General features: G+C 45.2%; 1 protein-coding gene across 2 annotated transcripts in view; it reads right to left on the bottom strand.

Annotated features, from left to right (window-relative positions):
• Positions 1–1,627: 1,627 nt before the first annotated feature.
• LOC117402158 (TLC domain-containing protein 4-B) overlaps positions 1,628–19,549 on the bottom strand; it is a 29,366-nt gene continuing 11,444 nt past the window's right edge. For both annotated transcript variants that reach the window (XM_034913652.2, XM_034913653.2), the window contains exons 3-7: positions 16,445–16,534; positions 12,058–12,116; positions 11,113–11,207; positions 9,487–9,560; positions 1,628–7,166 (exon numbers count right to left, since the gene is read on the bottom strand). In XM_034913652.2, the coding sequence (XP_034769543.1) occupies positions 6,839–7,166; positions 9,487–9,560; positions 11,113–11,207; positions 12,058–12,116; positions 16,445–16,534 (646 nt within the window). In that variant the 3' untranslated portion in view covers positions 1,628–6,838. The remainder of the gene's footprint in view (positions 7,167–9,486; positions 9,561–11,112; positions 11,208–12,057; positions 12,117–16,444; positions 16,535–19,549) is intronic.

The raw sequence follows: 19,549 nt of genomic DNA, 5'->3' as shown, positions 1-19,549 counted from the left end.
GGAAGGGACTCCTTCATACTCCTGCACGCTCTGACCATGTTTGGTCAAAAAAGCCGAAGAAAGCACTTGCTTTTTGTAACAGTGGGCCGACTGGGAACTCACTTTCCTAAAGTGGCAGAAACGAGCAGAGTTTACATAAGCAAGATGTTCCCTCTCACCCTGCAGAGCCAGTGAAGTGACAGCTTAACACTGCCCAGCCCGCTAATGAACAGCTTTGGAAAGACATCGAGAAAGACTTCGAGAGGCTGAAGGGATTGGGGTTCTAAACTGGGCTGGGCCGAGTGTTTAATAGTTCTGGAGGAGATTGTAAATGATAGAAAGAGAAAAAGTAGGGAAAACTGGGGAAAAATGAAGTGAAAGAAATTGAAAGAAAGTGAAAGGGTGAAAGAACGAACAAATACGAATTCTATTGATAAATACATTATACTGAATATATCTGCTTGTAGATGGAAAATCAGTTGAACATAACTATTGTTTTTTTTTTTTTTAAGAGTAGCAAATATTAACATGTTTTATGCTCCAATACAAGCATAAAACATGTATATTAATATTTGCTACTCTTAAAAAAAAAAGACTATAAAAGGACAGATTAAAATCTTTGGATAAGTTATTTTTTTCTTTCTAGTTTTACACTGTTAATCTTCCTTTGTGTCTGTGCAACACCGCTTCTCCACAATCCCTTATAAACGTTTCTCACAGCAAAAGCACTGCAGACTGAAAAGCATAGGGAAGCATTGTAAAGCACAGAGAGGTGTGGTAAAGCATAGGGAAGCATTGTAAAGCACAGAGAGGTCTGGTAAAGCATAGGGAAGCATTGTAAAGCACAGAGAGGTCTGGTAAAGCATAGGGAAGCATTGTAAAGCACAGAGAGGTCTGGTAAAGCACAGGGAAGCATTGTAAAGCACAGAGAGGTCTGGTAAAGCATAGGGAAGCATTGTAAAGCACAGAGAGGTCTGGTAAAGCACAGGGCAGCATTGTAAAGCACAGAGAGGTCTGGTAAAGCATAGGGAAGCATTGTAAAGCACAGAGAGGTCTGGTAAAGCATAGGGAAGCATTGTAAAGCACAGAGAGGTCTGGTAAAGCATAGGGAAGCATTGTAAAGCACAGAGAGGTCTGGTAAAGCACAGGGCAGCATTGTAAAGCACAGAGAGGTCTGGTAAAGCATAGGGAAGCATTGCAAAGCACAGAGAGGTGTGGTAAAGCATAGGGAAGCATTGTAAAGCACAGAGAGGTGTGGTAAAGCATAGGGAAGCATTGTAAAGCACAGAGAGGTCTGGTAAAGCATGTTAAACACATGACAAACAGTGGTAAACTCTAGTAAATGTGTAAAAAACGGCACCATTTTCTTAAATATTTTTTGGCAGAAATAGTGAAATAAACTTTGTGACAAACGTTTCCACTCAAAGGCTTTCTCAAGTGTCTGAAGACCACGAGAAAGGCTTCTAGTCTAAACGTCTGCCATTTAATTACGTTTCTTTCAGTATTTCTCAAGATAACGATCTGAGCAGAAATAACACCGCAGAAAAGAACCAGCACATTGAACAGTTAGGAAAGTAAATCACACAAAACAAAACATGACATCAAAAGTCATTGCAATCGTGCACCAAGAAAACACACGACACTCCCATTATAAACGATTTTATTATCTTATCATTATTTAATATTAAATGATACAAGATCTCTTTGCTTATTACAGGGTTCATGCCTCTGTACAGTACCATCTCTGAAGCTTTCTATACTGACCCCTTATTGGACTCATTTAGTTAGAATTGCTATTACTCTGAGTGTTTCATTATTATTATTATTATTATTATTATTATTTGTATGAATCTGCGTTACAGTGATTTCAGGAGCAGCTCTGCAGTTCCAGCTGCTTGATTTATGCAACTTGATAAGGGCTGGGACCATCTAGTATTACGACATTCTTTTGTTTTGCTGTCAGTGCGTTAGCTGTGCACTAGATGGCGCTAGCACACTATAAAGACCCTTTGGCTGATCTAGGGACGCCAGGCACATGTCAGTTTTAAGTTACTAACTCATTAGGTTGTGAAGATCGAAAGCACCAATAATGAGTTTGTTATACATGATCACTTTTCTGTCATCTCACATCACACCAAGCAGCACATATTAAAGCCCAATACATCCCAATACATCACGCAGAGGGACTTTGTGATCTTCTTACACACCCAATAAATATCAGTGGTGTACATGAGTCTGACAACACTATTAAAAGACAAGGGTCCACCAACAACAGAGGGAGGCTGTTACGAGAGTGGAAGAGTCTCCCTTTCTCATTCTCCACCATCAGAGGGAGGCTGTTACGAGAGTGGAAGAGCCTCCCTTTCTCCTTCTCCACCAGCACGGAGCAGAGGGAGGCTGTTACGAGAGTGGAAGAGCCTCCCTTTCTCCTTCTCCACCAGCACAGAGCAGAGGGAGGCTGTTACGCGAGTGTAAGAGCCTCCCTTCCTCTTTCTCCACCAGCACAGAGCAGAGGGAAGCTGTTACGAGAGTATAAGAGCCTCCCACTAACAGTACTGTTACAATCAAAGGCAGTACGAACACCAGTTTTAAGGCAAAGGGTCAGTTATGAAAGAGAGATCTTTAACTAACACTGATCTAAATATTATACAGATTTCAGACAAATTACAGTACCCAGGTTTCCCTCAAACTGTCTGAAGGACGGTGGTGGACGGATTGTGTAGCTCTGAATGAATCGTTTTGCACAGAGAAGGCTCATGTACCAACCCTGTGTGGTATTCTGTCTGCTTAAAGACATCAGATCCAATTATTACAAAAGGACGGAGAGCCAGTAAGATGCTAATGTTTGAATCAATCTGGTTTCCGCTATTATTAAATAATAATACTAATCATAATTAGACGTTTTTAATTAATGCTTGGGTAATTATTTAAAGTACTTAGTGAACGTGTTATACACGGTATCTGAGTGTTTTCAATAAGAACGACTTGGGAATGATTGCAAAGAGAAGAACATGAAATCTGAAGCGACTTCATGACTTGTGAACAGAGAGCGTTATGTATTTCAATTTCAACACTGCATTTCACTTGCAAAGGAAGGTAGTGGATATTTCACAATAAGAATATGACATCACCTGCCCCGCCCATTCTAAGAATATGCCATCATGAAGATGTGAGTTCCTGAGTGCACTACAAATATACAGTAACCTGAGCAGAAAAATACTGTCTCTAGTACAATAGTCTAGTACTTTAGACTCTACGCTACAGCGAGTAAGTTAGTATACACCTGGTATGCTACATTACACTAGGTTATGTATCAGTACTTGAAAGCAGCTTCATATCAATATGAAATGGGTCGATTTCCCTCTAACTAAACAACTTGAAATGGACGTACCTTTTAAGAAAATTAAATCAAATCACGTTTTTAACAAGCATACAAACAAAATCGACAAAAAAAAACAAAACAGATTTTTTTTCGATGTAGTGTCAGAATGCATTTTAAACACAGGTTGAAGGACTTCCAGTTAACAAATCCATTTTGTCCATGAATGAATCAATGCCATGCTACTCAAAGTCCAGAATCCTTGAAAGCTTTGATTTCTGAAAGTTTAGAGCAACAAAAAAATTCTTTCTACATGGCGGGAATGGTTCTAACTGTGTCCCGTGCTTCGCTTATGATCCCTGACCGGAGACACAGCGACTGGGAACTCCCAGCAGCCTTTGGGATTCCAATCGCTGTGTCTCCAAATAAAAGCCCAGCACTGCAGGAGAGAGCTGCTAAATGAATGTATCAGATTGTCAGTCCGTTAAAAGAGGAGGCAGGACAGCAGACAGAAATACTACAGGGACGTTTTTCCAGTGGCTGGATAGCGAGCAGGGTAGCGTGGGTCACTTTCCTGCCCCCACACTGCTGTAAGTACCAGCAACTGAGAGAGCAATCACAAGAGGGTGAAAGATGATTTGATCAGTTTAAAGGGTGCAGGACAGCAGAGAGACGATTATCCTTGATGCACGGGATGACACCGGCAGAGAGAGAGCGGAGGTATGTTACACAGAGGGGTCTTTAAGGGTGATTGAGGGATCAGTGGTAGTTTGCAGGAGTCCCGGTGGTTTGAAAGGGAGCAGAGGGATAGAAACTCACACGAGCCCTGCGTTACAGAACTCCCCCGTGTACTAAAACATAGCCTTCGGTCAAGACTTTTTAATGTAATGTTTTAGGATTTCTTCTAACTGCTTGCATGAACTTTATGGGGTACGAGAATTTGCCCGGCCAAGGCTTTTAAAAGAGCATTACAAAAGACCTAGATAAGAACCGGAACATGGTACCAAAGGGATATTGTTGAAATGACCAGAAGCACAGGAACGGGAGCGATCAGGCCCCTGGTTCAATCTGCACTGAACGGATCATCACGGCATTCCTGCTCCCTACACAAAACACAAGACTGCCATTCACACACAGCAGGCGTTACAAACAGCTCTCTTTATGTTATCAAAGCAACACGACTGGGATATTTATCATGGATACAAACAGGACACACGATAACTGAAGGGAGGGCTTTAACCCAGACCTGGGTGCAGGACTCGTGTGAGTTTCTATTCTGTAACGGTGGCTAGAGGCTGATTGAAACACAGTACTAAGGATGCTAATACTAAGTTGAACTGTTTAAAGCCTACATAGGTTCAATGTTTAGAATTTCACCTGAACAGGCCGGCCAAATGCGTTTGCAAAGCAGTAAAGGTTACAGTGGACTGAATTACTTCATATTCAATACTTGTTCACATTCTTTTCTGTATACAATGAAATGCTCTACACATTGTCTTACACATACATACATGATGCAGTAATCTATAAAAAGAAGTGACGGTTTCTCATGATGGCTTTTCTGATTAGTTAGAAACATTCTCAATATTTTAAAGTTTAAAACGTGTTCAATCCTCAAGTCTACACATTTAGGAAAATAAACCGAAACTTGTCTGCTAAATGCAGCCACTGTTTCAATATTAACAGGACCTGCTCTTCTAGTTTCTTTTAAAGACAAAAACACACCAGAGAGACACGCACGCACGCACGCACACACACACTGTTGGTTTTCTCTCAGTCCACTTCTTGGAAGGATTTGAAGGGCACTGGTATTAAGATCTCCATTCAGATCTGTGGAGACCCCAATACCTGGCGGAGGTATCAGAAATCCACAGCGTTTCTGACGCAGGCACCACTCGGACATGTAGAACAGCACAGCAGCTGCAGGGGGCTCCTCTCTCTTTCCATAGCTTCAGAACTCTGTTGATTTATAGAGGAGGCTTGTTGGTCCAGCGGTTAGAGAAAGAGGCTTGTTACCAGGAGGTTCCCAGTTAAATCCCAGCTCAGCCACTGACTCCCTGTGTGGGACCCTGAGCAAGTCACTTCACCTCCTTGTGCTCCGTCCTTCGGATGAGACGTAAAACAAACAAGGTCCTATTGGAAGCGACTCTGCAGCAGCAGTTGCAATGAATAGTCCAGCCCCTAGTCTCTGTGGATAAAAGTGTCTGCCTAATTACTACTAATAATAATAATTTAAAGGGTTATGATTTCTTCAAATTACATTTATCCGTTTCCTTTTTGCTCAGTCTGCATTGACTGTGAGTTCAGGAGCTGCTCTTCAGTTCTAGCTGCGCTGCTGTTTGTAATGTAGCTAGATTAGCCAAAGTGTCTCGTAAACGCCGGACCAGAGAGGCAGATCATTAAACACTCAATAGAGCTGAATTCAGAAATACTGGAAGAAACTTCAATTCAATGGCAAAACTTTCAACTAAATGTCTTTTGAATTCACTAGACTTCTAGTCGAAACGTCGGTCACTGAATTGAAGCCTCTTTTAGTTTTATCAAAGTGGACGATAATGACTTTACATCGTACTCAAGAGAACCACTTTGAGCGATTGCAAACCTCATGTTAAAAGGTAAATGCACAGAAGAAAATGAACGCCTCTGTTTACATGAATTGAAAAGACCCCAGAATCTGATGCATCCGAAGCACAGCGTTATTTCTGATGCCCTCGGGGGGTGTGGAGGGGCATGACGAGGGCAGTGGTGTTGGGCTCTCTCAGTCAGTGTGATGCCCTCGGGGGGTGTGGAGGGGCACGGCGAGGGCAGTGGTGTTGGGTTCTCTCAGTCAGTGTGATGCCCTCGGGGGGGTGTGGAGGGGGCACAGCGAGGGCAGTGGTGTTGGGCTCTCAGTCAGTGTGATGCCCTCGGGGGGTGTGGAGGGGGCATGGCGAGGGCAGTGGTGTTGGGCTCTCAGTCAGTGTGATGCCCTCGGGGGGTGTGGAGGGGGCACAGCGAGGGCAGTGGTGTTGGGTTCTCTCAGTCAGTGCGATGCCCTCGGGGGGTGTGGAGGGGCACAGCGAGGGCAGTGGTGTTGGGCTCTCTCAGTCAGTGTGATGCCCTCGGGGGGTGTGGAGGGGCACGGCGAGGGCAGTGGTGTTGGGCTCTCTCAGTCAGTGTGATGCCCTCGGGGGGTGTGGAGGGGGCACAGCGAGGGCAGTGGTGTTGGGTTCTCTCAGTCAGTGTGATGCCCTCGGGGGGGTGTGGAGGGGGCACAGCGAGGGCAGTGGTGTTGGGCTCTCAGTCAGTGTGATGCCCTCGGGGGGTGTGGAGGGGGCATGGCGAGGGCAGTGGTGTTGGGTTCTCAGTCAGTGTGATGCCCTCGGGGGGTGTGGAGGGGGCATGGCGAGGGCAGTGGTGTTGGGTTCTCTCAGTCAGTGTGATGCCCTCGGGGGGGTGTGGAGGGGCACAGCGAGGGCAGTGGTGTTGGGCTCTCTCAGTCAGTGTGATGCCCTCGGGGGGTGTGGAGGGGCACGGCGAGGGCAGTGGTGTTGGGCTCTCTCAGTCAGCGTGGTTGTTTGTGTCGGTGATGGGGATCAGGCTCTTGGCTTTCCTCCCGGATCCCGTGACCACGCGGTAGCAGCCCCGAGCGATGCGGTACATCCAGATGGCGTTGAGGACGTCCAGGCTCACGCTGGACAGGATCCAGGCCACCTGCGGCCCCGGGCCCAGCCTCTCGAAGGCCGGGGTCCCCAGGGTGGAAATCACTCGCCAGTAATAGGTGGGGATGACGGCGATGCGCACAGCAAAGAAGACCACCGACATGGCGATGCCGTTCAGGACCACCCGGCGGTCCGAGCGGGGCACGGACAGGGCCTCGAAGAACCACCTGCAGGGAGAGAGGTGGGGGAGCGACAGCGGTGCTGAGTACAGGGAGAGGTGGGGGAGCGACAGCACTGCTGAGTACAGGGAGAGGTGGGGGGGCAGCAGTGCTGAGTACAGGGAGAGGTGGGGGGGCAGCAGGGCTGAGTACAGGGAGAGGTGGAGGGCAGCAGTGCTGAGTACAGGGAGAGGTGGGGGGGCAGCAGTGCTGAGTACAGGGAGAGGTGGGGGGGCAGCAGGGCTGAGTACAGGGAGAGGTGGGGGGGCAGCAGTGCTGAGTACAGGGAGAGGTGGGGGGGCAGCAGCGCTGAGTACAGGGAGAGGTGGGGGGCAGCAGTGCTGAGTACAGGGAGAGGTGGGGGAGCGACAGCAGTGCTGAGTACAAAGGGAGTTGGTGGGGGCGACAGCGGTGCTGAGTACAGGGAGAGGTGGGGGAGCGACAGCAGGGCTGAGTACAGGGAGAGGTGGGGGGGCAGCAGTGCTGAGTACAGGGAGAGGTGGGGGGGCAGCAGTGCTGAATACAGGGAGAGGTGTGGGAGCAGCAGTGCTGAGTACAGGGAGAGGTGGGGGGGCAGCAGTGCTGAGTACAGGGAGAGGTGGGGGGGCAGCAGTGCTGAGTACAGGGAGAGGTGGGGGGGCAGCAGCGCTGAGTACAGGGAGAGGTGGGGGGCAGCAGTGCTGAGTACAGGGAGAGGTGGGGGAGCGACAGCAGTGCTGAGTACAAAGGGAGTTGGTGGGGGCGACAGCGGTGCTGAGTACAGGGAGAGGTGGGGGAGCGACAGCAGGGCTGAGTACAGGGAGAGGTGGGGGGGCAGCAGTGCTGAGTACAGGGAGAGGTGGGGGGGCAGCAGTGCTGAGTACAGGGAGAGGTGGGGGGGCAGCAGTGCTGAGTACAGGGAGAGGTGGGGGGGCAGCAGTGCTGAGTACAGGGAGAGGTGGGGGAGCGACAGCAGGGCTGAGTACAGGGAGAGGTGGGGGGGCAGCAGTGCTGAGTACAGGGAGAGGTGGGGGGGCAGCAGTGCTGAATACAGGGAGAGGTGTGGGAGCAGCAGTGCTGAGTACAGGGAGAGGTGGGGGGGCAGCAGTGCTGAGTACAGGGAGAGGTGGGGGGGCAGCAGTGCTGAGTACAGGGAGAGGTGGGGGGGCAGCAGTGCTGAGTACAGGGAGAGGTGGGGGGGCAGCAGTGCTGAGTACAGGGAGAGGTGGGGGAGCGACAGCAGTGCTGAGTACAGGGAGAGGTGGGGGGGGCAGCAGCGCCGACTACAGGGAGAGGTGGGGGGGGCAGCAGTGCTGACTACAGGGAGGGCACAGGGATCTCTTGTATTAAGAAACATAAGAACATTTACAAATAACATTCAGCCCATCAGTGCTCATCCAGTTCCCAGGACAGTAACGGACTGCTTTTCAAATCTCAAGTCTGGTCTTAAAGAGGAGGCCCATTACGGCTCATCCTGTTCCTAAGAGTAACCCATTCCATCCCCTCACCACTCTCTGTGTGAAGAAGAGTCTCCTTCAGCAACATGACTAGGTAACCCATTCCATCCCCTCACCACTCTCTGTGTGAAGAAGAGTCTCCTTCAGCAACATGACTAGGTAACCCATTCCATCCCCTCACCACTCTCTGTGTGAAGAAGAGTCTCCTTCAGCAACATGACTAGGTAACCCATTCCATCCCCTCCCCACTCTCTGTGTGAAGAAGAGTCTCCTTCAGCAACATGACTAGGTAACCCATTCCATCCCCTCCCCACTCTCTGTGTGAAGAAGAGTCTCCTTCAGCAACATGACTAGGTAACCCATTCCATCCCCTCACCACTCTCTGTGTGAAGAAGAGTCTCCTTCAGCAACATGACTAGGTAACCCATTCCATCCCCTCCCCACTCTCTGTGTGAAGAAGTCTCCTTCAGCAACATGACTAGGTAACCCATTCCATCCCCTCACCACTCTCTGTGTGAAGAAGAGTCTCCTTCAGCAACATGACTAGGTAACCCATTCCATCCCCTCCCCACTCTCTGTGTGAAGAAGCGTCTCCTTCAGCAACATGACTAGGTAACCCATTCCATCCCCTCCCCACTCTCTGTGTGAAGAAGAGTCTCCTTCAGCAACATGACTAGGTAACCCATTCCATCCCCTCCCCACTCTCTGTGTGAAGAAGAGTCTCCTTCAGCAACATGACTAGGTAACCCATTCCATCCCCTCACCACTCTCTGTGTGAAGAAGAGCCTCCTACCCTCTGTCCTATGTCTGCTTAATCTCCCCACTGTGTCCTCTGGTCCTGGCCAGGTTTTAAAGACTTCAATCAACACAACGAACCTGACAGAGAAACTTACCGCTGGTTCACAAAGGGGGTCGACAGCTCCGACAGGAGCCTGAAATTCGCAAAATATGGCAGCACCCCCCGACTCTGCGAGACCAAACAAAAAAAACAGCATTACTGCACATGCATTTTCCAGTAAATCTTATCTAACAGGACTTTGTAGATCCCACATTTATTTAAGCTCATAACAGCAATATGTTTTCTTCACTATTAGCTTCAAATTAAATGCCATTAACAACGTTGCCTTTAAGATAAAGCCCGTGTCTTTCATATAGGACAACGTGCAACCTAGGAATCGATTTGAAAGCGACTTGCTTTCTCTGCAAGCCTCAGGTGACGTTGCGAAGTCACACATTCAGTATGCTTCAAATCGGACGATTATGCTGAACAGTGGAAGTTCTCAAATCAAAGCCTAGGAGCAGACTCAGTGAAGTCAATGTGGAAGCAACTCGCTGACTCTCAATTTCCAGTTACTGGTGCAGAATATGAAAGCTCAGATTTCACACTGATAGTACAGAACATATTTTCCAGTACTTAAATTGCACACTGGAAACGTTTTGTTTTTCATAATGTACAAACTTGTTTAAATAAAGTGCTATTAGTGTCTTGAGTGTTTCTATATAAAAAGCACTGTTTAATTTATTTTTTGTTCAGTTGTGTTGGAAAACTTTTCCATGGTTTTCATTTCTTTTTTTGTTAATAGAGAGTATTAGCACTGGTATGTGTGTGTATATACATATATACTGTGAAGCCAGAAATGTTTGCCAGCTTTTTATTGTGTGTTTTTCATGTTTGAAAAATACAATTTTAAGACCTTTTAGTAACAGTTAATATATGTTTGGAAATCTATATAGATAAAAAAAAGCACAGTTAAAAAATGTTTACTTATACTTATAACTTTAAAGCCAGTTTCAAAGAGCTTTTCAAAATTTTGAAAAGAGCTTTAGATTTGAAAGTTGTAAGTGTAAGTTGTCAGGATGTTAACAATGAAAAGAAAAACGACTTTCAGAACCCCGCTCCTTACTCTTTTAAGATCTGTTTTTCAAACCAGCTTTGAAGCTATTCCGCCAGCTCGTTCATTTTAGCCAAGTTCCTTTATTCTCGTTTAACGGAACAAATAAATCCGAGGTTTTACAAAAGCTGCAGGTCGGTATTGTCTGATTTGAACCCAAATGTGTCCCAGTCAAGCGAGTGCCACCACTGATCTTCAACTGGAAAACTGAGAACTTCATCAGAACGATACTGTTGTGATAACTTCGTTAACTGCAAATGCAGCCCTTCAGATGCTTTTAAAAATAAATGCAGATAGAGTCCCAGGAAAAGTTAAAATAAAACTAAACTAAAGCACATTTTATGTCAGTATTTAATGTTTTTCTGTTATTTATATAAACTACACACCTGGTCACTGGTACGCCTCTTAACTAAAGAAGATTGCATAGCAGGGATGGGAATAAGACTCCTATTGCACAGCAGCCTCACCCATTCCAGGTTTTATTACAAGCTTATTACAGTGTGTAGAGGTAACAAGCTCAGTTTTTAAACTCACAGTGAAACCAGGAATGGATCAAACTCCGCTGCAGAAGGAGTCTCGTTACCACCCTTAGGATAGACTTGGAAGAAACTCGTTTTCTCTCCTTACCAGGACAAACCCATAGGCGTAGAGCGCAGCAATGTGATGGCAGACGAAAAACCCATCCCCCATGGTCTTCCAGTACCGGGCAAGCAGCAACAAATCTGCAAAGAGAGAGAGAGATCAGAGACCTGTGGCTGTGCCAGCATGGCTGCTGTGAGGGATTGTCTCCCTCTAGTGGATCACTAGCGCAACTGCAGCCCGCGATAATACACCTCGGTGCACCATTGCATTTTCTGTTAATTTGTTTTTAAATTACTCTGATTCTGGGCTTATACTCGGTATTACTTTTATAAAGACACTTTCGATGAACCGTCTGGTTCCGCATGCTTCTGACTGACTGCTAGAACAGAAAAGCAGGTCCTGGTGCTCAGGTCACATTAACCCATTAAGAGCCACTGTCCTCCTTTCAGGACAGGCCAGGTGGTCATATTTTTGGAGCATGTTTTATAATTTAAATTTTCTCTTTAATTATATTGTTATGATAACTGACTCCTCTAAGAGTCCTGATCGGAATCTAGATCATAATAAAAGTGCCACGTCTAGCGCTGACTTTTTGTATTTCACACTTCTATTTAATTCAAAAAGAAGCATTGACCATTCAAAAATAAAAACACTCACATAAAAACAACTATGATACAGAAGTTATTACTGCTGCTGGCAGCATGCATTTCACCAATCAAAAGGCTTTGGGAGAGGAGGAGGAGTCGGCAGGAACCAATGAAATGTCTCCGATTGAACAGGTGTGGATTTTAGCAGCCCATGCTATGAATTCAGAAGACATTTTGACTGGGAAATCCCTGAAGCAAAACCGATGTGAACCGAAAACAGGACCAAATAAAGGATAAAAAAAATATGGCGATTATGTTGAAGAAGATACTGCCGGAATGCGTTGTGTTTTAAACCCTACAGCCTGTTCAGCAACACTTCAAATCACAGCGATGGGAAACTCACCATAGACGAGGTAGCCGCAGGTAATGGCAACGTTGAGCTTGACCAGCCGGGGCTCTCCCCTGCAGGAGAGAAGAAAGGAACAGGAATCAGAGCTTCTCCCGGGAGACTGACCAGGGCTGGGCTGCTGAAAGCCAGTCGTATTGGATCAGCTGATCTTCATCCAGGAGCTCTTATGAGCACGCAGCTGCTTCTTAGTTCTGTGTTAACTTAACCTTTTTTATGATGTCTCAGTGGATCCCATTACAGCTATTTGAACAGTGTGTTTTTAGAAGTGTTACAGTGTTTACTAGGAACGCATTACTATACCTTCAGAGCAGCAGTGTGGAGTAGTGGTCAGGGCTCTGGACTCTTGACCGGAGGGTCGTGGGTTCAATCCCAGGTGGGGGACACTGCTGCTGTACCCTTGAGCAAGGTACTTTACCTAGATTGCTCCAGTAAAAACCCAACTGTATAAATGGGTAATTGTATGTAAAACATAATGTGATATCTTGTAAGTCGCCCTGGATAAGGGCGTCTGCTAAGAAATTAATTAATAATAATCCTGCGTTGTCCGTATCACAGCATTACGTTTTTCAACAGAATCCAGATTTCAATATTTTTATTCACACATCACAGGGAAGTCAACTAAGGAATTACTTTTTTCTTCAATTTTTACTCAGGGAAAGTTCACCAAGAGAAAGATCATTTTTCTTCCGAGCGTCGCAGTGCGTCCAGATCACGCTCCCTCCTGCAACGACGCTGGTGCTCCGACTGAAATGAGTGGCCTTTTAGAAGGGGCAGAAAACCAGCATTGTTGAAGGAGGGAGCGTCATCTGGACACACCGCGACCCACAGAAGATAAAGCAAAAGAAAATTCTCCTGCCGAAACACTCCCGAGTAAATGTGGAGAAACGCATTGCCCAGATGATTTGTGATTAAAATTTTCAGAAGAGTCGGCAATATGTTTAAAACTATAACGCTTCAGACAACACGGGACACAGCACAAAGGCAACGTGATGCGTTTCTAGTAAACTCCGTTCTGTAACTCTTCATAGAAGCAAGAACCACTGCAAACCAAGCCTTTTTGTTTTCTGCAATACACTTGCTGTGCACTAGATGGCGCTGTTGCTTACTGTTACAAAGACACTGATCTAGCCTACATTACATATGTCTGTGGCAGGCACCTAGAAGAGCAGCTCCTGATCACAGACCAACACACAGTACTGGAGCGCATGCAGTAAGAATCACATGACGTGAAATGCTGCGTTCGTATTTTCATTTCAAAGGTTTGTTTAAAAGTCGGATGTTGTCTGCTTTCCCAGACTTCAAGACGCACTGCGGAGCCACGGGGGTCACACTGGCTTCTCTTTCAATGCAGCTGTTGTTGTTTTCCTAAACCTATAAGAAGCTTAAAAAGGTTGTTTATTTCCTGATTGCTTAATTCAGGATTTGCCATTCTTTACAGCTTTCACCAGCGTGCTTTGAAGCTGGGGCAAAGGGAAACCGAGCAGTGTGTGCGAGCGAAGGATTATCTCCTAACACGCAGACGGTTTCAGGGTGTTCCGGGGGAACCTTTACTTATTAACACCTTGCTGTGCCTGCCGAGTTGCCCCACCATTAGGATCTTGTGTATCACATTTTAGTTCCAGGCTTTCAAGTTGTTTAGGTTTTGTGTTTCACTCATTACATCCTGGGGAGCTTACAGAATCAGGTCTCACCTCCCAAACACATGAGCGCAACAAAGGGTAACCCTAAACATGTCCACCCTGCAACAAGGCTGCCTTCAGTGGATGCAAGAAACATGGAACCGAGTGTTCCTTGCCCTAGAAGCAGTGTGTTTCAGGGGGACAGGTTAATGGTTACGCTCAGGTGTTCTTGCAGCAAATGTTTGAGAGCTCTATAGACAGCAACGGCCAAATGTTTAGCATCACCTAGAATTTTAGGATGGAAACATATTAATAAAACTTTATGAACATAATTTAGATCTTTTATTTAACATCAGCTAAACAAAGAAACTACAAAACGATATCGCAAAAGCCTACCTACAGTACAGTATTTCATGTTAGATTTCAAAATGTCACATTGTCCGATTTCCGTCAAGAATCTGGGAAAACTACAAAGCGGTGTGTAATTCAATATGCTAACGTAACATTATTCAGCAGGTTTCATTCCACTTCATGAAGCACAGTAAGCTAATTCTATAGGGTGATGCAAAACTTTTGGCCAGAGCTGTAGGCCTTAGGGATGTTTTTATCGACTCGGTTTTAAAAAGTAAACAGGATGTGATAACTTGGGCAGAAAGCAACGCAAAGTGAATCTAAATAACAACACATGACTGATATTTTACAAACCAACACTGTTTGTGAAAAACAGCTTCTTTTAGACGAGACGGACGGACTCCTCTGGACTAGAGCACACTTTTTATTTGTAATGATACAGTATCGGTTCCAGACTAGAGATGCTAATGCAGTCTGAGAGGAGGAGAGAGAGTAACTGTACCCCCCCGCTACCCCCCTTCAAGTGCAGCCCGGATCCGAACAATGTCTGAGCTGAGTGGGGAGGTCACATGGGGGCCGTCTCGTTAATGGGCTGTTTGTTTGTCATGAAAGGGAGTTTGTTTCCTCAGAGGTCTAATCTTCACCAGAGCTGAGAAAGCCCAGCTCTCAGCTTAATGAGAAATTTAAAAGAAGCTACGAAACGGAAAAATGTTTCAAGGAATTGCCTCGGGTCTTCAGTTATTTATTTATTTATTTATTTATGAAAAGGGGAAAATGTCACGTTAACGAAAGAGAGAATGAGGATATTTTACAGGGCTGGGGAGTAAGAATTGAAGAAAGGTTTAGGAATTCAGCCCATCAAGACTCTTCCCTTCTCAGCATGCCATGTGCCCCGATCAGGGGGGTATAATATAACAGGACAGAATCTGCTCTTTATTTAAATGTCCCCAGTGTTTTAGATCCTACTGCTTCACCTGGTGGGCTGCTCCATGCATTTCTAACTCTCTGTGTAAAACAAGGCTTCCTAACTTCCTAACTCTTCTCGGCTTCCACTCATGCTCTCTCATCCTACTCTCTGTGCTGAATGTGAAGCAGGGACCTCCTGGATTGCATCGATGAACTGCTTTTATATCCTGGGCGATTCAGAAGGCTCCAGTACAATGCAGCTGTGGCTCCTGCAGGCTGATCAGATCAAAACTGATCATTGTCTCAAGTTATTACACAGCACACGTTCCTAAACATTTCAATGCCGACCTGAAAACCCTTTTAAAATCCGCCTTTAAAAGACGTTCTGTTTTCACCAGCAGTGAATGATCAAACAAAATGAAAACATCGTTAAAAGTAAAAACAACGACAGACGCGTGAAACGTCTCCTTGTCCTGGACAGACTGATCTTTAGCAGAAATATTTCAGATCTTTGATGCAGCTGCTGTTTTTTTCCGTTGAAGACATTTTAAAGAAATCATGCAGTGTGTGTTCAATCATTTACCGGAAGCTGTATTTCTTTAAGTGATAACAAAGTACAGTATTTACATTATTCTTTCAGAAATGTGTATTTTCACAGGGAACTACATATTACATGGCTAGGTCAATTTAACAGAAAACGTGAAATCTGTGAAAAACAAAGAGACAGGCTTAACTCATATTCAGTATTTCTTCACAGTCTTTTCCATATAAAGCTAAAATGCTGCGCACACACACACACACACACACACACACACACACACACACACACACAATGATAGGGTTGCACAGATTTATCAACGTGCTGGATGTCTTCTGAGCTCTTCTCTGGTTGGTTGCAAACATTCATGTTAAACATTCACAAGCTGTTTAGCCCTAAGACTAGGATAATAAATAAGATCAGCTATTTAAATAATAAAAACAGGGCTGGAGAAGCTAGTTCTGCATTTGATTAAATGAAACAACGTAAAAAATGTTTTAAAAAGTCCTGGCGTGTTCCCAGGAGACATTTCCTACTCGACCGCAGCCTGCTGCACATCTGGAGCAAATTCCACACCAGCAAGACAAAAGAAAAAAAATGTTTTGTTTCAAACCCATCATGTTTCAGGTTTTCAGCTCTGAAACTCACTGACAGTGTACTGCAGTCGTTTTTTAAAAACGCACAGCCTCTACCTGGCCTGGTCCGACACTTGCTTAAAAAGAAGTCTTTGTTTGCTAGCCTTGCTTTCACACAGTGTTGTGAAAGAACGCAGGAAGTGCTAGCATAACTGATTTCCTGAGGACAAGCCAGAAAAACTTTTCTTAACCCAGTGTGGTTCCCGATATCCCGTTTTAAAATGAAAGCATATGCTATTACAGTGTTTCTTTCCAAACAGCACGTGTGAGGCCTGTGTAACTAACGCAGGTGCAAAGCAGGTTTGTTAGCGAGAAATGAATCTCTCTCTTACCAGACGGGATCCTTGTTCACAGCGTCATCGAACCACAGGATGTACAGACAGAACGTCCCCACGATCAGAGCGTGGACCGTCGACACTAACCTGCAACGAGACCCAGGCGCTGGAGCGGTCAGTGGTTCAGAACAGAATGTACAAGCATGCAGGGCCAGTGTATTGACAATGATATGGCAGGTGGAATCTCCCCTTCGCTTTCCGTGGGATTCCAAATCCTGCAATAAAACAAACGTCACAAAGGGTCCCATTCACAGCACAGCTGGCTGCTGAGGGACTGAACGACTTTTATGAAAAAGTTGCAGATTTCAAGTTAATTAGACAATGTTATGGTTACCTTGAAATCTGCAACTGTGTAAGAAAACAATTAAAAAGGTCTAATTAAGTAGTTCAATTAAGGCTTTAGTTAAGTTGGAATGAAAACCAGAGGACACTCCGGATCAGGGTTAAGAAGCCCTGTATTATACAATCACCATGTAGAGAGTATCATATACTAAGAGACACAAACTGATTGGTTATTTCCGGGTACCCCCATTGCTGCTGCAGTCAGTTGTACAGCAAGTGGAAAATCATGTCTGAGTAGAACTGCAGCTCCTGGCTTTTGAAATTGAAATAATTTAAATCAGGCTTCAAAGCGACCGAGATTATGAAACAGTTTCTGATGAGGAAGCACTTCTCGTTTTAAAACGTCACCTGGATTTATGTCAGCAAAAATCTGCATGCAGCAGCAACAAAGCCACCAGGCAAATTAAACTAACTTCAATGCCTGCACAGTGAATGAAGCTCCAATAATAAAAACACACTGACTGGCTCACAGAAGCATCTCATTAAAAGCAGCTTCCAGATCTCTGTCTGTGTTCGTCCAGCTTACTGCGGTACTGCAGTTTCACAGTGGTTGGCTGTTTTAGTCAGTTTAACGTCATTCTTTCATTTTTAATTAGGTCTGCACCAGGGGGTCTCAAACTCAGCTCCTGGAGGGACGCAGAGTCTTCTGGCTTTCGTTCCACCCCGAGCACGCAATTACTTAATTGGTCTAATTATTTGATTAATTGGACAAATGTAATATTTTAATCAAGTGCATTTTTTTTAAATCGCCAACTGTAAAAGACCTTGAAAAATATTAAACATGTCCAATTGATTATATCAATTGAGAGCTTAAATTGGAAAACCAGAAGACCCTGTTGAAGACTTTTTATCTTTTTAATCCAGCATCAGCTTTTCACTTCATAGAATGCATTTATTTATTTTGCAAAGTGTTTGTGTGGAGTAGTGGTTAGGGCTCTGGACTCCTGACTGGAGGGTCATGGGTTCAATCCCAGGTGGGGGACACTGCTGCTGTACCCTTGAGCAAGGTACTTTACCTAGATTGCTCCAGTAAAAAACCCGACTGTATAAATGGGTAATTGTATGTAAAAATAATGTGTAAGAAATAATGTAATTGTATGTAAAAATAATGTGATATCTTGTAACAATTGTAAGTTGCCCTGGATAAGGGCGTCTGCTAAGAAATAAATAATAAATAAAATATGCCTGCTAGTCCCAGCCCCAGCCCCGGCACCTTTCATCAACTAACTGCTTTAGAAACCCGAGACAGTATGAATCCACGGTCATCTCTACTGAGGGCTGGTGCAATCAATTATTAAGGGACGTGAATATGATCCGTCCACAAGCTGCAAAGTGTGCCATGAGCTTCCCAAAATGCTGACAGGCCAGTGCTGAGACGGTCGAAAAAAAAATGTGGTTTTTAATTCGGTTTTATCTTTTGCCGGTATCGCCTGGCTTGGAATTTTATGAGATGTCCGGGGCGGGCGTGCATAACAGACCTGCTGACTCTGCAAGAGCACAGCCTCAGTGATAGAGGAGCAAACAGGCATGCAAGAACACTCCCTCTCGCACTCCGATCAAACCCAACCCGGCGCCCAGTCCTGGGTTTCACAACTCCCCCTGCTTAGGTATATTATTAAAATGATCAGGAGTTGTTAAATCTGATTTCATTACAGCATGAACAAGTCTCACCTGTGCCTGTAGGTTTACTAATAGCAATTATTCATGCAGCTATAAGGGAGGAACCATTCACTGTCACATTCCTGGCTCCTGGTCATTTCAGGAATATAGTTGAAGGTAGTTCTGAAAACCAGGACTGGGTGCAACGCGTCAAGCATGAGTAACTGCAAATAATCAGAACATTGTAATAAGGGAATAGTAAAAAACAAAAGGAAGTCAATGTAATTTGAAGCTATGTGCTCTGAGAACTGCAACCGAGGTTCTGTGACCAACAGGCAACATTGGAGACGTGTGTGGCGTCCCAATGCTCACTCACAAGTCTGTGATGAACCCAGAAGAAGCCAGAGAGTGGACAGGGTGTGGAGTGGGTGACCAATCACGTTCAGAGTCCATTTCTTTACATTCAATTCCAGCTTCATTTCCATTTCCTTTTTAAAATTAATTCCAATTCCAAATTCCCTTTTAATCAACTCCAGCACATCACTTATCAAAACTGCCACGAGCAGCACTCTGTTAAAATGAGCTTCTCACAATTGTTAGTCAATTAAAAATCGGCTTCAAATGAAAGCAGTTGAACAATCATCAGGTTTCTAAAATATCCATTTCAAATTCCAATGCCAGCCACGTTGCTGAAGCTGAATCACCGAGATCCTTTAAGACCTGGCTTGAGATTAATCAGCTGCTAGGGGCCGGATGATCACTGATGGCCCTCTGCTAAATGCTTTCACGTCAAGTGGACAAATGTTTGGGCTCGTGCCTTCCTCAGTGTACTGTAGACATTGTCTACCTGGACTTGGTTTCTTCAGAGTTTTACACTGAAGAAGGCCCTAGCTGAAACGTTGGTCTACTTGTCTCTGTGCGTCTGCTTCTTACATGTGTATCAAAGCACCCTGGATGCGGTTCCTTATAACTCTGGTGCAGTCGCAGTGCATGCATTGAAGGAGCAGACAGCTCTCTCTGTTTGCTCAGGTAAGCAGGGTCACACCCTGCCTTCCACACTGCAGCACATGGGAGCTGCCCTGGATCAGAGTGCAGTTTCAGCATGAGTTTCTGTCTGCATGCTTTAATTGTTCTTTGGCACGCTTGCCTTCTGTTGCTTCA

The sequence above is a fragment of the Acipenser ruthenus genome, chromosome 36 (assembly GCF_902713425.1).
Source record: "Acipenser ruthenus chromosome 36, fAciRut3.2 maternal haplotype, whole genome shotgun sequence".
In the NCBI taxonomy this organism is placed as follows: Eukaryota; Metazoa; Chordata; class Actinopteri; order Acipenseriformes; family Acipenseridae; genus Acipenser; species Acipenser ruthenus.
Note: the sequence above shows the minus strand (reverse complement) of the source record. Positions and strands in the feature narration are given on the sequence as shown.